At 42.2% G+C, this 18,036-nt stretch overlaps 1 protein-coding gene across 3 annotated transcripts in view; it reads left to right on the top strand.

The window, feature by feature from the left end:
* Positions 1 to 18,036, top strand: part of XDH (xanthine dehydrogenase) — a 91,259-nt gene that overhangs the window by 10,286 nt on the left and 62,937 nt on the right. The window contains exons 3-7 of one of the 3 annotated variants that reach the window (XM_075595471.1): positions 1,322 to 1,418; positions 11,305 to 11,413; positions 12,690 to 12,816; positions 13,645 to 13,706; positions 14,585 to 14,656. In XM_075595471.1, the coding sequence (XP_075451586.1) occupies positions 1,322 to 1,418; positions 11,305 to 11,413; positions 12,690 to 12,816; positions 13,645 to 13,706; positions 14,585 to 14,656 (467 nt within the window). Of the gene's footprint in view, positions 1 to 1,321; positions 1,419 to 9,455; positions 10,115 to 11,304; positions 11,414 to 12,689; positions 12,817 to 13,644; positions 13,707 to 14,584; positions 14,657 to 18,036 lie in introns of those variants that run through there. The other 2 variants (XM_075595472.1, XM_075595473.1) reach the window with 2 other exon arrangements.

Here is an 18,036-nt window from a genome sequence, read left to right as displayed (position 1 = left end):
AAGCTTCCTTCTGGCAAGAGAAATATCCACCTTCCCTGGTCCCTACATAACCCAGTGAGAGAATACCTCGTAACTTAATTCAGGAAACTATTATTGCCTGGGTCTCTTACCCTTCTTTTGCCAAAAGAACATCTACTCCTACCTGGGAAGATGCAAGGTTCAGCAGGAACTGGTACCTAAGGTAATTATCCTCACCCTTCCCTTGGGCAGGTAGGCCTCTGCTGGAACTGGATAGCCTCAGTCTGTAGTGTCCTCACCAAGGGATCTCATCCACCCCCTAGGTAGGACAGGACTCAGGAGAAGTCACACTTGCCCCATACTCATCTGGAGTCAGGACAGCACCAGCTCCCATCCAAGGGACTGCTAGCACACACGCCATGCCAATTTGCATGGGATCCCACTTTTATACCGGGGGAGTGGCTAGCTTCTCTGGCCAAGTAACTGGGCAGACTTTTCTGTTGCAAGCCCTCACCCAGGCATGTGACTCCAACTGTTTTCAGGCATGCTGCCTGAAAACTGAAACAAAGTATACCTCTAGAGGAACTAACTCACATGCAGGGCCATGTGCTAGGGGTTTAACTCTAGCACTGCCTGGTATTACTAGGCCATGGCAATATAGCAGGGTGCTACAGTAACAATTGCACAATCGGGGCTAGGTTTCGGGAATAAGTTAGGATGAGGCGAATTTCTGGCAAAATGACAAAATTACCTAGTTTCAATGCCTTAGAAAAATCTTGTAATCTATAATCTTAGCACTATATGATTGAGACCATATTTGTGCGGATAATATGGGAAATAAAAAAACTATACAAAACTTGATCATGTCCCAAAATATTATTTTATATGAATATTTCACCAAAATTATACTGGAGGATTTCACAAAAAAAGGACAAGTTAAAAATTAAGACGGAAATCACACCTTTAAAATAAGAATATGAATTGATTACTTGTTCCATATCTACTTCTTCTTTTTCTTAGCACCAAAATGCCAGTGATGCTCCATTAAGGATGTAGGGCAATATTTACTAAACAGTGCTAAGTTTTAAGACACCTACTGTAATGCTGCCTGACGACAACTTACAGTCCATTCACATGAATCTGCAAATATGGGCCGTGTGGTTTGTCAACTACAACACAGCATTGTTGTCAACAGTGTTTTGACCAAATGGAACTTTCAGACTATAAAATATAGTGCCATGCTGTTAATCATTGTTGTACACTTGGGACAAGGTACAGAAGTCTGCTTAATTTAACATTGCATCGTTGCTTTGTTTCACTGCCTTGAATGTTCTCATATTTTCCCTAACACTCACTCCTTCAGTGGGTTTACCTGGAACCAAGCTGGGCTGTGGAGAAGGAGGCTGCGGTGCATGCACTGTGATGATCTCCAGGGTTGACCCCTTCCAGGAGAAGATCGTGTATCCTTTTAAAAGGCCACGTGGACAATGCAAAATGACCCATTTCTCAAGGATCTGTCACATGGTGCATTGATTTGACCACCTCAATGCTGCAGTGACTAGCTTTCTAGATCTCTCCAACAAAACTACTTTCTAATATACAGTAACCGGAGACGGCCAATATAGAACCAAGAGGCGATAAACAAAGACCCTTCTTTAGTGCACTCGATACCCGAGTTTAAATGATGTTAGGGGTACATCTAGAAAGCAGAGTTTTTAACAATATTATTTTGTTCTAAGTATTTTCCCTTGAGTGCACCTGTTTTCCGTAGGTTGAGCGAGAAGCTTCTAATTTTACGATTTACTATAGAAGCAAGAGCAGTAGATTACACACAGGGGCAGTTGAACAAAAACAGGGATACTGTATGTGTGTTAAAAATCTGTCTTATCTATCAATTAAATTACTATTTCTGTGCGTCAATTTCATTAACATTACGTTATTTAACACATAATTAATAAGTTAAATCTGGGATATATATGGGATGGGAACACAAAGGGACCCCTCAGGGCCTTAATTAAATACTATATTTACAAAAGGGTTCCCCACACTCACTTTATAAACAGATTGAAGTAATAAATTCAAAATTATCATTACAGAAAAATATATAATCTTTACTTGAACTAGTGAAATTTTTTGGAACATAAATACAGACAGAATATACAAACCGTATGTAAACAGACTCTGTGGGTCACAGGGACCAATTGTCTATTAAAGATGCATGGTCTCAGTGATGGTAGCAGTGAGCTGCTGTATCGCACTTGAAATATTAAAGACGAGCAAAACTGCGTGGTAATGAAAAAGCAAAATACTTATCCGATATAGTAAAGAAACAGACAAAGTGATGGTCCGGTGTGTCTGCAGGATTCACAAGAACTATAGTGTGTCTGTTACAAGATCTACAACACATCAAACGAAAAATAATGCTGCCAGAGCACTCATATAGGGAAATGTCAAATATCTGCGCTAAATGGTTAAAGAAAGGGGGGCAACGTTTTGGGGGTAAGTACCCCCTTCAGGCCCGTTCCCACCCTAGATAAACGTGGTACTTCCCTTATGTGCTCAAGCAACAAGGCATAACATAGAAAACAGCTGGTTTGGAATATAAAAAGTGACTTGGCGTGTATCCTTGGTGGCTGACGGGTGGTTCTTTAACCATTTAGCTCAGACATTTGTCATTTCCGTAAATGAGTCAGTTCCATATATGGTAGTTTACTCGGTGCCACAACACACCAACTGTAAATTCCCTGCATTTATCTGCAATCTACTGTTCCTCCGCGGCCACCGAGTATCATGGGCGAAGAAATTCAGTGCGCCACCTGCTGGCCACACTTACTGGACTGTACTTGCCTGTCATGGGAGACCACTACTTTTAACACCTTTACCATCTGGGATCATTCACTAGACAAAACAAGGTAGTGGAATAAAATGATGTTTTTTCTGGTGAGACCAGCAGACATACAAATGGTACACAAAAGACAGAGAATATACACGTACTGGGTGTCTTGGGGGAGACACTAGCCTAACTAGGTGCAGGGCGCCTGCTTCAGAAGGTTTACCCTGTCTGCTCCTGGTCCAGAAACTTCACGGTACCTTCCTCCAGGAAGATACCAGGCCATATCCACTAGCCACGAGCAAAGCGGAAAATAGAACTTGGCCGCAAAATGCAGGACTTGGTCTAAGCTAGGCCCTCCCGCACCTCCCCGACCTAAGCCTGAAATGGTCTGGTTCTCGGATTGGCCAGTCCTCTTACATAGACCTCTGTGTTCTATGTCTAACATGGAGCAGGGGCTGGCGACCAATCAGAGAACGGATCGTAATTCAGCCAATCAGAATGGGAGCTCATCTGGCTGCTGACGACAGAGGAGGGGGTGTGTCGAGCTGGCTCAAAAAAAAACAGGTGAGCGTGAAATATAAATTGGCCAATGGGAATCATGCCTACGAGCAGCAGCTTCCCCCAGCCAACCCATTGCTTCCCATTAGGCAGGCTACACCAGGTCTGGCAGTCCAAGTGTCTTCCCTGTGGGAAGCCCTTGTTCTCTGGACCCAGTACACTGCCTTTCCCCGCTCATCAAACTGTTCTGACACCTCTGGATTTCCCTTCTCCCCTTTGATCCACGATCTCTATGCACACATCCCGGCACCTATGTAGATGCCCAGGCTGACTGTATCGAGATTAATACATACAGTATAAAACATAATACACTGTTTTATTAAACTTATTACTCTTGGGGAATATTATACATATGGGGGAAATGGGTCTAGGATACTTGGGGCCAAAAACCAGGATTCTGGGAGACAATGTGTAGTCCCGGTGCAATTCACCTCCCGTACCCGCAAATCCTGCCTGCACGTCGGGGGGAATTATGGGACTACCGGTAACTGTCGCCCCCGAACTTCTACACAGAATCTAAACACACTTTGACCCAAATATCCCCCTTGAAACTCCCACTCCCGAAATCCCATGTTTTTTGTACAACAGGAACAGGTAAAACACATAACAGGACAGGGTTTAAGTATACATACAGTGTCCCTGGCTTTTGGTGCTACTTAGCTACCAGGGACCTACGGTTTTCAGGGGTAACCAGTCAGGCTTCACCTTTATTATGAAGACTGGCTACCCCCTACCGTGACATGCCTAATTATAATTATTACAGATAACCGCAGCCAAGCCTCAAACCAGATGCGGACCAAGTTTTCAGGCATTTGTCATCTCACACCTTCTCACAGTCACGGGAAGTGCAAGTCTTGCTACAGATGCAAATGCCGGTTTTGACCCAGCGTGAGGAAAATTCACAAGCATCCCGCAAACACTCTGCAGCATAGTCCATAGACGCTGTAATGGCCCATCGGATTAACACTGCGGGGATCCCTGTCTTTGAATGGGACTCATCGCTCGGTAGGATTCACACAGCATGAGTCCCATTCATACGCAGGGACCCCCGCTGTGTTAATCCGATGGGCCATTACAACATCTATGGACTATGCTGAGGATTTCCCCCGACATGTTCATGGAATTCCTCAGAATCTGGGCCAAAACCATATGCAGAGAGACAATGCATCAAACCAATACGGAAATCTGAACATTTTCAGAATTCAAATATCTTCGTATCCGAGGCATTGAAATATCGTGTAAATGATGTGAAACAAAAGTAATATGGTGGCATGTTTGTATTTCCCATGATAATAGTCTTGTCAAAGCAAACATTCTCAATCCAAATATATAGTATGCCTCCCTTCTATTGCTTACCTTATTAATAATTTGAGTCTTGTTTGGATTATCAATGTAATAATATAGAAAAAAAACACTGCAGCACACACAATTGCAGATAAGGGAATGTTGATCAAGTGACTAGTGAATATAAATCAATAACTATGTGAAACAGTGAAACAACAACCACATATGAAACCATATACAAGTGCCATAACGCTCAGCATAGCAATGCCTTTATCTCTGTATTTTTCCAAGTTCTGCCCCTGCGATCTGCTTGCAGTCTGTAAGAGCTGAACTGATGAAAAGGAGGTCCAAAGCACTGCGGATTTGCTGGATAGGAAATGGCGCAATACATTTTCCTATTCAGCAAATCCGCAGTGCGTTGGATCTCCTTTTCATCAGTTCCGTTTTGGATTACCATGACAGGTACCTATTGAACCAGCAGCACTGGTAATATTGAATGTATTATTATTCTCATGGTGTGCAGCACATCGCTCTTGTTTAGTTTGTAAGAGCTGCACAGAGAGAACTGCACAGAGAGAGCTGCATATTCCTGCACAGCTCTTACAGGCGATCACACTGTTTTTATTTTATTTTAATAACACATTATTGAAGCCGGGGGTCTCGGGAGTTGAACCGCATTCATTTCAGCCTCGGGAACCCCCTCCTTCCTGAGTTACAGGCCTTGCTTTGGGGAACCGATGTCTCTGCAAAGTTTAAATGTCCCGGTCACGTGACGTGAGATTTAAACAATGCAGGGAGATGCCAGCACCCCATACCTGGGCCTGTAACTCGGGGAGCAGGGGGTCCCCGGAGACCCCCTGCTTAAATACTGTGTTTTTTAAATCAAATAAAAACAGCATCATTACATTTAGCGGCTAGCCGCTAAGGTAATGAAGGGGTTAAACCAGAGTACCTGGTTTGTTGGGGGTAGGGGAGGTGGGTGAAGAGGGTAGTGGCCCCAGAGTGGGTGGTTAGACCTACCAGGTCTGTGGGAGGGGTTAAGCCCTTCATTACTTTAGCAGATACTACCGCTAAGGTAATGAAGGGGTTAACCCCTCCCGCTACCCACCTGAGAGTAAAACAAAAATATGGAAGCACAGATAAAATCAACAATAAGTGAATTCTACTCAGTGCTGCTATTGTGAAATGGTCTCGAGAACTGTGCAAATACAGTGAAAAAACAAACAAAGTGCAAATGGGTGAATATCGCACAGTCAAAATAAATTGAACTTAGAATTGTGTTAAACAAAGTGTGTTACCATGAAGTGTAACAATGGAAGTGCGTGACAGCCTCTCCTTGCTGTGCCTCTGTCAGCCGCAGATGCCTCCGATGTCGGCGCCGGGGTCTTAGGCATGTGCGCGTGCACTTCAACGGTGTCTCACTGGAGTCAGGATGGCTTCTACGGTGTCCAGGAACGATTAAGAATCCTGACGCATTTCGCCTTGAACTTGGCAAAATGGCTTCCTCAGGGTTACCCCCAGATTGGAGTGTTGCCTTGTCCTGAGAGGTCTTAGTGTGCCTAAACACACTTACTGCTTGACAAAACTGGGAATATGTGTGTTTGTCACTAATGGTTTTTTCCCCATATCTTAATGTATTAAAACGTTATTATGCTACAGTATGTTACTTCTTTTTTCCTTTTCCACTTTCAGGATTTCTCTTGGTTGAATAACCTTCCTAGGACATCCTCCAGTGAGTTGATTACTTCCATTGTTACACTTCATGGTAGCACACTTTGTTTAACAGAATTCTACGTTCAGTTTATTTTGACTGTTCAATATTCACCGATTTGCGCTTTGTTTTTTCACCTACCCGAGAGGCCTAAAAATCCACCAAGGGGCAACTACTGCCCTTTACACCCCCCCTCTACCCGCAAAAAAACATAAAAATACAATACAACAACAAATACTATCCAATACACAAATTTATTGCAGTGTGCCCCAATGGCAATGAATTGGCACCCTACTACGCTCCTCCTCTACCCCCAACAACACCCCCCCCCCAACACATATAGTACAGTCATGTGCAAAATCCCTATTATCCAGATCTGGATAATAGCGCATTTGCCCATTAAAAATAAAACAGAACCCAGCCAACATATAGTAAATTAAAGTTGTACTTACCCCTGGCCGGATGAAGGCTGCCTCGTCCTCTTCTCCGTCCTCCGCCAACCGCTATAGAAATTAAGGGGGTTTACCCTGCCCGCTACCCACACGGGAGGCCTACCCACCCTCCCCAGGGAAACTACCTCCTCTACCCCCATCACCACACACATATATGGACAAAAGCACTAGTAGCCAAAATTGGCTAATAGCCCATTTGCCCATTTGTTTGCAAAACAAAGGAAATGCACAATTAAATAACATTGACGTAACGGTACAATATATTACACAGTAGCCAATAAATCCATTGATTGTGATTGTGGTAAACAATGCCCACAAAATGGGCATGGATTCCCACAATGTCAATTAATGGTCAACCAAAAAAAACCACACCAAATAAAATACATGCCATTTAAATAAAAACAAACATTTGCCAAAAAATGCATTGATTGTCAATGTGTTAATCTGTTCCATGAAAGGGGCATAGATAGACACATTGCAAGTCAATGGGCATCCTAAAAAAATACACAATGAAACAAAATACAATCAATGCGTTTCTTACCTTTGCCGGGATAAACATTCATCCTCCTCATCCAACTGCAGCACCAACTTTTGCCCCACGACGCAATGATCCTCATCAGCATGATGTTAAGAAGGCCATGATCCTCAGTTGCTTGAAGATGAGGCCTGTTCTTCTGCAACAGGTCTAGGAGATGTTGTTCTGATGTCTTCTTGGGCTCAAACGAGACATGACAGACCTTATATAAGGCCTGTGATGTCCTATTTGACAGACAAATGGTACATCCACCAATCACATTGGTGGATGTACCATGTATCGGCTTCTATTTTTTAATGATGTGACATCATCTTAAAGGAGGGAAGCCAGCCCATCATGTAGCATATGCTTCCCTCCTTTTAAGATGACATCACTATAGCTAAATAAAAATGGATGCAATCACATGGTACACCCACTAATCGGATTTAATTGTGTATTTTTTTTAGGATGTCCATTGACTGGCAATGTGTTTATCTATGCCCCTTCAGGTTATACATAACCACATTGACAATCAATGCATTTTTTGGCGAATGTTTGTTTTTATTTAAATGTCATGTATTTTATTTGGTATATTGTTTTTTTTTAGGTTGCCCATTCATTGCCATTGTTGCAATCCCTGCCCATAATATGGGCATGGTTTACCACAGTCACAATCAATGGGTTTATTGGCTACTGTGTAATGTATTGTACTGTTATGTAAATGTTATTTTATTCTGTATGTATTTTGTTTTTAAAACAAATGGGCAATTAGCCATTTTGGGCTACTAGTGGTTTTGGCCTTTTGTATATGTTGTGAAGGTGGTAGAGGGGGTTGGGTGTGGGGGGTAGAGGGTGTTGGGTGTGGGGGTAGAGGGGGTTGGATATGGGGATAGTTTCCCTGGGAAAGGTGGTTAGGCCTCCTGGGGGAAGGGGGGGGGAAGGAAATCAGGGGGGTAACCCTTTAATTACCATTGATTAAGGAGTTAGTGGCCAGTATTTCGATTTAAAAAAAACTTATGTTGCTGCCCACGAGGACGAGGAGGACGAAGATTAGGATGAGGGCGGCCTTCATACTGGCGGGGTTAAGTACAACTTTAATTTACTATATTCTAGCTGGGTAATGTTTTATTTATAATGGGCAAATTGGGATATTATGCCCGATACTGTACTGTATGTGTTGGGGGGGGGGTTGTTGGGGGTAATGTGGGTGGGTACTAGGGTGCCCAGTCATTGCCATTGGGGTTATCTTTGCTCCCATTGAGAGCATAACTAACCACACTGGCAAGCAATGGGTGTATTGGATAGTATTGATTGTTGTATTGTATTTTAATGTTTATTGGGGGTAGAGGGGGTGTTTGAAGCTGGTATTTGGCCTGTGGTGGGTGTTTAGGCATACCAGGTGGGTAGCAGGAGGGTTTAACCCCTTCCTTACTTTAGCAGGGGTAACCACTAAGGTAATGAAGCGGTTAACTCCTTCCGCAACCCTCCCGGTAGGCCTAAAGACCCACCCTGGGCAACTCCAACTTTGACCCAACCCCCTCTACCCCCCAAAAAATGGACAATGGTATTTAATGCCTTCATTACCCTAGCGGTTAGCCCCTAAGGTAATGAACCTGCCTTTAGATTTATTTTTATTACATAAGATTGAAGCAGAGGGTCTCCTGAGCTGATATTATTGAGTGTCAGTTCCGGAGACACCCGGCTGCAATCCGATGTAGTAAAAATAATTTTTTTCTTCGGAGTCACATCACGGATCCCATCTCGCCAACCCTTCAGGTGACGAGATGAGAATGTGGAAGTTGCAGCGGCAGTGTCAATCTCGCAGCTACCTGAATAGCTCGATTTCTCAAAAATGGGAGTTTGAGCATTTTTTGAGCTCCCACTCGGTTTTTCTGGGTGGGAGAGCTATCGATCGGGAAAAAGCGGGTCTCGAGCGAGTTTGCCATATTATCGGAGCTTTCTGAATAGCTACACATGAAAACTCGTATGAGACGTGCCCTGTAACTCACTTATCGAAGCTACTAGAATAGGCCCCAAAGAGTGAAACGTGAAAGGATACAAATATATATATATATATGTGTGTATGTATGTATATATACACACACACATACATATATACACACACACACACATACATATATACACACATACATATATACACAAACACACAAAGTATTAAGTAAAAAATGCTTCCCTTGTCAGCTGGGGACTGAACACAACCCGAGAGGTCTCTGCTCAAAATACGCAAAGGCTCAACTCCACAACATTGGAAACAAGTACAAACACAGAAGAGCGCACAACTCTCATAGTGTATTACTGTATTACAGATAAAAACCTCAAAACGCACGTACAAAATAAATGATATGCCTATTTTTATCGCATATACTGATCACTGTAGCACTGGAAACTGTTGCCTCTCCCCATATCGATGTCTGCATGACTGTGGAGACATACATCATCGATGTATCGAAGGTAGCAGGACACGTCTGCCCTAGATGTTTGTGAGACACGCTGCATGCCTCTTCAACTCCACTGACGCTTCGTTCTCATACCGAACAGCAGACCGGGACACTCACCGATAACGACAGCTCCAGCCACAGTGGACAGCCCAGCAAATGTCTTCAAGATTTCAGCAAAAACTGCAGCATGCCTCTGACACTGCTGGTATTCAGTCCTCGCCTTCCTCAAATAGTGAATGGGGGAGCTCACTTATGACATCAGCTCCAGCGTGTCTCACAGACATCTAGGAGAGACACGTCCTGGTACCTTGTGTATCTTGGCAGTTGTGCAGACATCGACACGAGGTGAGTTTATAGTTTCCAGTGCTACAGTGATCAGTATATATACGATAAGCCTATTTTTTATAATTTATTCTTTAAGTGCGTTTTTTTAACTTTTCATGTTTTTATCAATAATCTAATATGTTGCATTAATTTACTGCAATATAGTTTGAGAGTGCTATTGAAATAGCTTATCCAGAATAATTGAGTATCCCAGAACCTTCATTGCTATAAGATTTTCAATGTTATCCAAGTACAAAATCATAGAAAACCAAGTCATTTATATGTTCTTGTTACTATGTGGACTTGTCATTATTTTGGCGTTCCCTGGCCAAATGTTAAGGGTTAAAATATGCAGAATAAGGGGCTGCACACAAGGTAGTTTGCTTTCCTCAATTATGCAGTGGATTTCTCCACCATCTTAATATTACTGTTTAGAGATATGACTGCTCTGCTAAGACTAGCAACCCCCTCAACACAGAATAATCAGTACGCCATTGCATAGCTTATCTAAGCACAAATATTCTGAAGTAGGAATCCCCAAAAGCCAACATGGAAACCACGGCTGTTCATAACCAAATAAGTGCTTCTACTCAGCTGCATACACTTGATTTGGCTCTGGCTTCTTTGTGCTACTCCTCCACACACCCTGACCCAGACACCATAAACCTTGACACAGACACCAGACACCCTGACACACATACCTTGATTTGGGTGTTGGTGATGGTGCAAAGCCTCTCTGGTTCCAAGATGCTGATCCAGTCCAGTGGATGGATGCAGAATGTTGGGCCCGACTACCGGGTGGGCTTAGCTTCCAACGTGCACCGTCGTGGGCCGGGTCCAAGGAACCGGGCCTGACCTGTCCCGGAGGAGCCCGGGGTAGACAGCGGTGTGGCCAAAACCTGTTAGTCCGGTAACCACCTCCTGTCGGCAACCTGCCTGCTGCTGACCTGGAGAAATCTTAATGAAGCCCGGAGTTGGCATACGCATACTTCAGGTCAAACCCAAAGAGATGGTAGGTCTAGTCACAATAGGCACACAAAAAAACCCTACAAATATCTTGTGAACTGGGGGAAAGGAGTATTGGCTGCTTTAAAACAAGTTTTTTTTTTTTTATGTCATTTAACATTTCTGGGTAAACACTTTCAATGAGCATACTGCGCATAGAGTGAATTTCTAATTTACTTGTATGTTACCTTAATATCTGGCTCTAGACACTATTCTGCAAATGCGTGCTTGGCCCCTATATGCTCTTTGCACCACACTGCAGTGACAACAGTTGAAGGCATCGGGAGCACAAAGACAAGACTTCACCCTGTCCAAGTAAGTAGATCTATATGTAGTGGTAACATTGCTGCCTTGAAGCAGAGAACCTGGTTTGAACCCCATCTTCCCTTGGGCAAGTCACTTTGTCTCCACAGAATCAGACGGTATTTTGAAGAGGGTCTCTGGTTCTTAAAATACGATATAACTCCTTCCCTAAATGCAAAGAGATTATTTGGAAGAAACCCCCCTCCCACAAACGCAAATAATTTATGAAATGCCCAAGGAAGAGACTTAAGTGGTCCTGATATCATGCGACCAGATGTATGGGTTTGCCAACAAAGGTATCTTCTTTGGGGGTAAAAACCCCAACAAACCCATCACATACTGATCAGAGCGGCGATCAGGGGTTAAAATGAATTCTATCAGCGGAGTGCACAGAGCTTCCTTAGCTCGCGTGCATCCGCGATGACGTCACGCGCGCGCCTTGGTGAAATACAGTTTAAAGTTTTTTGAATGAATACCTGTAGATTACACAATTTGGCCATTTTTTCCATTCAATGTTTCCAAACCAGAAAAACACTTTTTTTTTTTTAAGAGCTAATTTTGGACTTGCAATAAAGGTTAATGAACATGACAAGATGGATCAGAATTTAATTATTAGGTCCACAGGACTGTAAATAGAAAAAAAGTACAGGTATTCCATATACCCCAGTATACCACACTTTGACCATTGTTTTTAGTAAAGCGATTTAATCATGTCTCCAAAAGATAACTGGCACCGCACTGATTAGCAATGCAGTGCAAGCCACTCTTGACGATTGCTGTACAGTGCCACCTGGATTCGTGACACAAACAAACAGTGCTAAGGGCCAGATTTGAGGTCCGTGAACCTTGAGATTGTTCTTTCATTCCAAGGTTATTCTTTGGATTAAAAATTAAAATCTTGTTAAGAATTTCAGTACTGTTTTTTTATGTCCTCAAACTTTATGCTACATTTTACCTCTTCATTTGCCTGAGTACAATATATTTACAACGTAAAGTAGAACAAAGACGTCAGTTTTGCTAAATGGAAACATGCTTTGACCCCTGTAAAAACAGAAAATGAAGGCATAGTGGCTTGTTCAATAAAGTGCGATTATGCCAATTAGGCCTTGCCGCACGAAAAGTCCCATTGACTTAAATAAGCCCTCACTGTAAATATATATTAATTTGCAAAATCAGTGGCGAGCCACCAAATAAAAGCTGTGCATTTTAATTTAATTTTAATTGCAGGATTTCATGTGTAGCAGTGGCAATGTAAAATACAGTACATGAGTTTTTTTGATGATTGCAGGAAAGAATTGCAAAAAGTCACGGATCTCAGTGTGGCTTCTGTACTCCGGGCATCGTAATGTCAATGTACACCTTACTGCGGAATAAACTTGAGCCCACAATGGAGGAAATTGAAAATGCTTTTCAAGGTATAACTGTGTCCATAAGATGGCTAAACGCGTGCATTGAGGATATCATACCTGTATCTGCCATGTCTCTTTCTTGTTAAGCATATGCTACAAATTATTTGGAAGGTACTGTCAAACATATCAAAAAGAAAACAAAATCATTGTAAACTATTTTTAACACATATAAATGTATCATAGGCTACACTTGAGTTCTATTATGGTTCTGACTCAAGCTTCACTGTGGTAAGTGAGTAGGATCAGGCAGTTTAACTCATTCCCTTTAAATGCACACAGAGTCCTTCTATTTTCTGCAACTTTATTGGAAGGGGTATACAGGAACATAGAATAACTTGGGGTGGCACTTGTGAGAGGAAGGTAAAAATTCAATGCCTTGTTCTGGGAGAAGCAGGGAGAAGGGGATGTTTACTCACACGCTGTTGGTTCCAAAACAGAGCATGCTTTCCTGTACAAGCAGGAACAAGTAATGGGGTGAACCAACTAGCAGGGGAGGGATGGGAACAGTTCAACTAATTGAGAAGTGCAGGGGGGTTGCCAAGGCAACAGTCTGGAAGCTATGGGAAGGTTACATTTGTAGCAATCTCAGACTGAGGAGTGCTGGCCGCCTCAGAACAGAGAAAATATGCTACCTGGTTCCAGGACAATTATAATACCCATAATTGGGGTTTTCCTAAAAGACGACAAGTCTGGAAATGTGGAGTTGTAATTTTGCTTATCTTGTGTTTAGAAATCATAATAGCTCACTGCTATAGAATCCTCGCTTGATCTGATCTACTGATTGCTCTGCTGATCGTAGTTGTATCTTAAATCTTAATCCCTTATTGCAAACAGGGAACCTGTGTCGCTGCACGGGATATCGCCCTATTCTCGAGGGATTCAGGACATTTTCTAAAGTAAGTACTATGACCTCCCAAACAGCTTATAAATCAAGGCTGACACATCTGTAGCGAATCTTAAAGGCAGACAATTGAAGGTGGTGTATCAATGCAAACATCATTTGCTTTATTTGTTTTCTTGCATTACATCTAAAGCAGAGATGTCCCTACATTTGATTGTTAGCCAGGGCAGTTTGTCACCTCAGACCTGATGCATTTTTGTGACTCGAGTAAAAGGTGAAAAAGTGGCGCACAGAATGTGATCACTCCCGTTGCATGTGCATCTTATACCTCTTCCAAAACTCTTCCCCATAATGGTCTTTAAAGCGAGGCAGATGCACACGACAATAATTGGATCAGACCTTCATATATTGATGCAAACAAATTGAAGATGAAAATAACACTATTTACGTTCTGCTCCAAAATTGCCTCAAATCACCCCAAAGTGTCTCTGTAAGGGCAAAGGGCACCCATAAGTTGTAATGCAATCCAAGTATTGCAAAATATGAAGAACATGCAGCACACCAAAAAATGATAACATACACGTATGATACTATTAGTGGTGCTCCTGAGACCAGGGAAACCCCGTTTTGTAATCGGTAGATATATCCAGGTAAGAGAAACAAATCAGGGCACTGAGGATTTTTCAAAAGAATTTATTGAGTCAATTGATTGGCCAAAATAAAAATGACATCGTTTTTTGGCAAGCAATGGAGATTGATGCTGTTAACTCAGTAGGGCCCAATTGGGACATTATTGGCTGAAAACTCCCATTGACTTCTGCGTTTGGCAGCTTTGGGTTATATTTAATTACTTTCAAAGTGTTATATTTTGGTAAATGCACACGTGTTAACATTCATACATGGAGGTAATAATAAGCTGGTCTTATCTTATTGAAGGGGGAAGGAGGATGTTGTGGCAAACGGACAGACAACAGCTGCTGCATGAATAATAAAGATGAAAATGCGGTATGAGACAATTTCTCCCTATCTGAAAGCCACTTTTGTGTATTTACTCAATTTCTGTTAATTTTGTGAAATGTACAATAAACAGGTCAATACTAATGATAGCTAGATTCACTAAGCTTTGTTAGTCTATTTACATAACCGTAACTCAAGTTAAAGGACGTTAATCATAACACAGTATTTACTACAGCAAATAATGGTCAATTTACTCTCTCAACCCGTTGGGTACCCAAGGACATACCTTCTACATCATGGACTCTTCCTCTTCCGTTCCGGGGCGATGACGTGATCGCGTCTGCCACAGGGGCTGTTCCACTCTAGTGCCACGGCCCCTTGGGCACTCAAAGGGTTAATAAGCATGGAGTCATTTGTAATGGCCGTTATTGTAAATGACATGCAAATGAGCTAATTACAGCATATACTCATCCCTATTCACTGAGCTCTGTTTAGATTTACACCAGGAAATAACGTAGCGTTATTTAAATCGCACCTAACTAGCGTTACTCCCATCCAGACCCTGAAAAAGGGCTCTCCCCCTCTCACTTCTCCTACTAAAGCCTTATTTCAGGGTCTGCCTGGGAGTCATGCCGAGTATATCAGAAAATAATATGAGGTTCACCCTATGTTAAGAAGCTCAATTATGGACGTTGTTTTTCATAAGATTACCTTACTGAATAAGACACGAATTCAGGGAAAATAACGTCCGTTCCTGCTTTTGTCAATGTAATGTTACGTTATTTGGCCTGATTTAACAGAGCTTAGTGAATACCCTTTCGGCTTTGCCTCTAAACAGTTTCCGTGTTTTGGTTTTGACTAAAATAGGTCTGTTTTGCATTGAGGAAAAATGAAAATTTGAGGAAAAACATCGTAAAATCCTGTCATTCATGTCAATGGCAGTTAACACCCAATCAGGGTGTGACACCCCCCATTGGCACTTAGAATTCCCAACTTAGATGGAGGACATTTAGATAGTAAACACAGAAGCTACAATGCACATCCAATATGGCATATTATTTGATTAATTTCTATATGTTTTGTCTTCTCCTTTTTTCTTCTAATATGTACGGGACATTTAGTGCAATAATAAGGCCAAAACATGTTAAGCCTGTAAAGGTAACTCCTTCCAGCAGGTTTGTACACTAACAATTCTATATTGTGTCCTTTGTATTTCCTCCACTGCAATGAGAAAAGCCTGGGATGTGTGTCGTTATCAGTCAGTGCCTTTACTCACTGAGCCACTCCTTCCAAACATATCCATGTATAATACTGTGAGACTGGGGTGTGAGCTGGCTAAGATTGTATATGTCTAGCTGGACATTTAGAAAGCACACCATTCAAAGTTATTATCAAATATAATCTGTGTCTAATTTGTGATCACACAAAATCTGTAACTTGCCCTGGAATTGTGTGTTCTTATTCTTAACTCATGACATTAGATGGAGGAGACTCAGGGGCTGATCCTACAGAAGAAATTAGTGTATATTGGCTAGAATGGTAGTTTTCGGCTTCTTTCAGCTTTGGATCTTATAGAATCGGTCCCTTAGAACAGGGGTTTTCAACTTTTTTTTGGTTAAGGAACCCTATAATTATATTGTGAAATTCAGCGGAACCCCAATTCTCTAATAGCGCGTCTGAGATCAAATGCATTGTAAGGAACCCCAACCCTCTCTAATAGCACATCTGAGATCAGATGCATTGTAAGGAACCCCAACCCTCTCAAATAGCACATCTGAGATCAGATGCATTGTACTGCACCGACACACTTTATTCGAGCAAATACCCGGTATGTACCTGGCAGATACCTGGAATGCGCCGCTCCTCACCTCTGACAAGCCCCGTTGCATTTGCCTTCCCAGCCTGGGTTCATGCCTGGCTGATGGGCGGCTGATCTGTTAAATGATAATGATTAGGATTTAATAGGCTGCAATGCTTCGCGTGTCTACCAGATGGCATAAATTCATGAATTGTAATGCAGTATATATATATGTAGTGTGCAGTATTGCAGCCAACGGGAATAAAATGCTTCAATCCCTGCCGGAAAATAACTCAATGCACTCGGGCAGAAAACAGTCACAAACCTCAATACACCCGGGTATACCCGAATTCGTGGGACTAGCCGAGCTCGAATAAAGTGTGTCGCCAGTGTAAGGAACCCCAACCCTCTCTAATAGCACATCTGAGATCAGATGCATTGTAAGGAACCCCAACCCTCTCTAATAGTGCGTGATCAGATCCATTGAAAGGAACCCCAACCCTCTCTAATAGCGCATTTGAGATCAGGTGCATTGTAAGGAACCCCAACCCTCTATAATAGTGCGTCTGAGATCAGATGCATTGTAAGGAACCCCAACCCTCTCTAATAGCGCGTCTAAGATCAGATGCATTGTAAGGAACCCCAACCCTCTCTAATAGCGCGTCTGGGATCAGATGGAGGGACTCGAATGATGCCCCTCCAGACTCGCCCATTTCTATTAGCAACAAGCTCCCCTTACCATTTTCCCATGGTTTATTATCAATAAATTACAAAAAGGAAACAGCGCACAGCCAAAGGGAGTTAGGGTCAGTGATAATAGTAAAAAATTATTTATTAAAAAACCATGACTAAAAAATGAGATACAGGGACCCTCCAAGGTGTTTCATACCAACAGGATCCTTTATCCTTGATAAAGTTCCCTGTTGGTATGAAACGCATTGGGTGGTCCCTGTACCTCCTTTTTTGTCATGTTTTTTTAATAAATCTTTTTTTAATAAATCATTTTTTACTATTATCACTGACCCTGACTCCCTTTGGCTGTGCGCTGTTTCTACTCAACTGAATCTTACAACCAGCGGATGTCACTCCTCTTCAGAGACTCCTGGAGTGGGTGAGGATTATACATCATTCATGAAGGAATTGGGAGTACTTTAGTCTGCTGAAGGTATATTTTGGACACTCCCAATGAGGTCTTAAGGGGTCTAGATGTTTGTCCACTCACCTTGATTTTCAGGGAATATTTGTCACATATATATTCAGGATAACTCAGTGACTCCTCACTCTCCTGGGAATACATTTGTGAACGCTGTCACCCACTTCTCTACGGAGTACTCTGTTTATCTCATTTTATTTTTTGAACATTTGTTTCACTCTTATCCAGTTACTTGAGCACCCTGACCCCCTATTGTGAATTTATTATCAATAAAGCCTTCACTCACTGACTGCCAGAAAAGACAGCACCACACTTAATCCACAAAGGGAAGAGGAATCCTGGAGTGCAAGGACCCAGGACATAGTGGTTACGTAACCCATATGGTTAATGGAAAAATAAACTGATTTTTATTAGTGAGCCTATTGAAGTCTAAGAGATTGTGACAAAAAAGAAAGAAAAAAAAACAGTGAGACACAG

This window comes from Ascaphus truei, chromosome 4 (genome assembly GCF_040206685.1).
Source record: "Ascaphus truei isolate aAscTru1 chromosome 4, aAscTru1.hap1, whole genome shotgun sequence".
Lineage (NCBI taxonomy): Eukaryota > Metazoa > Chordata > Amphibia > Anura > Ascaphidae > Ascaphus > Ascaphus truei.
Note: the sequence above shows the minus strand (reverse complement) of the source record. Positions and strands in the feature narration are given on the sequence as shown.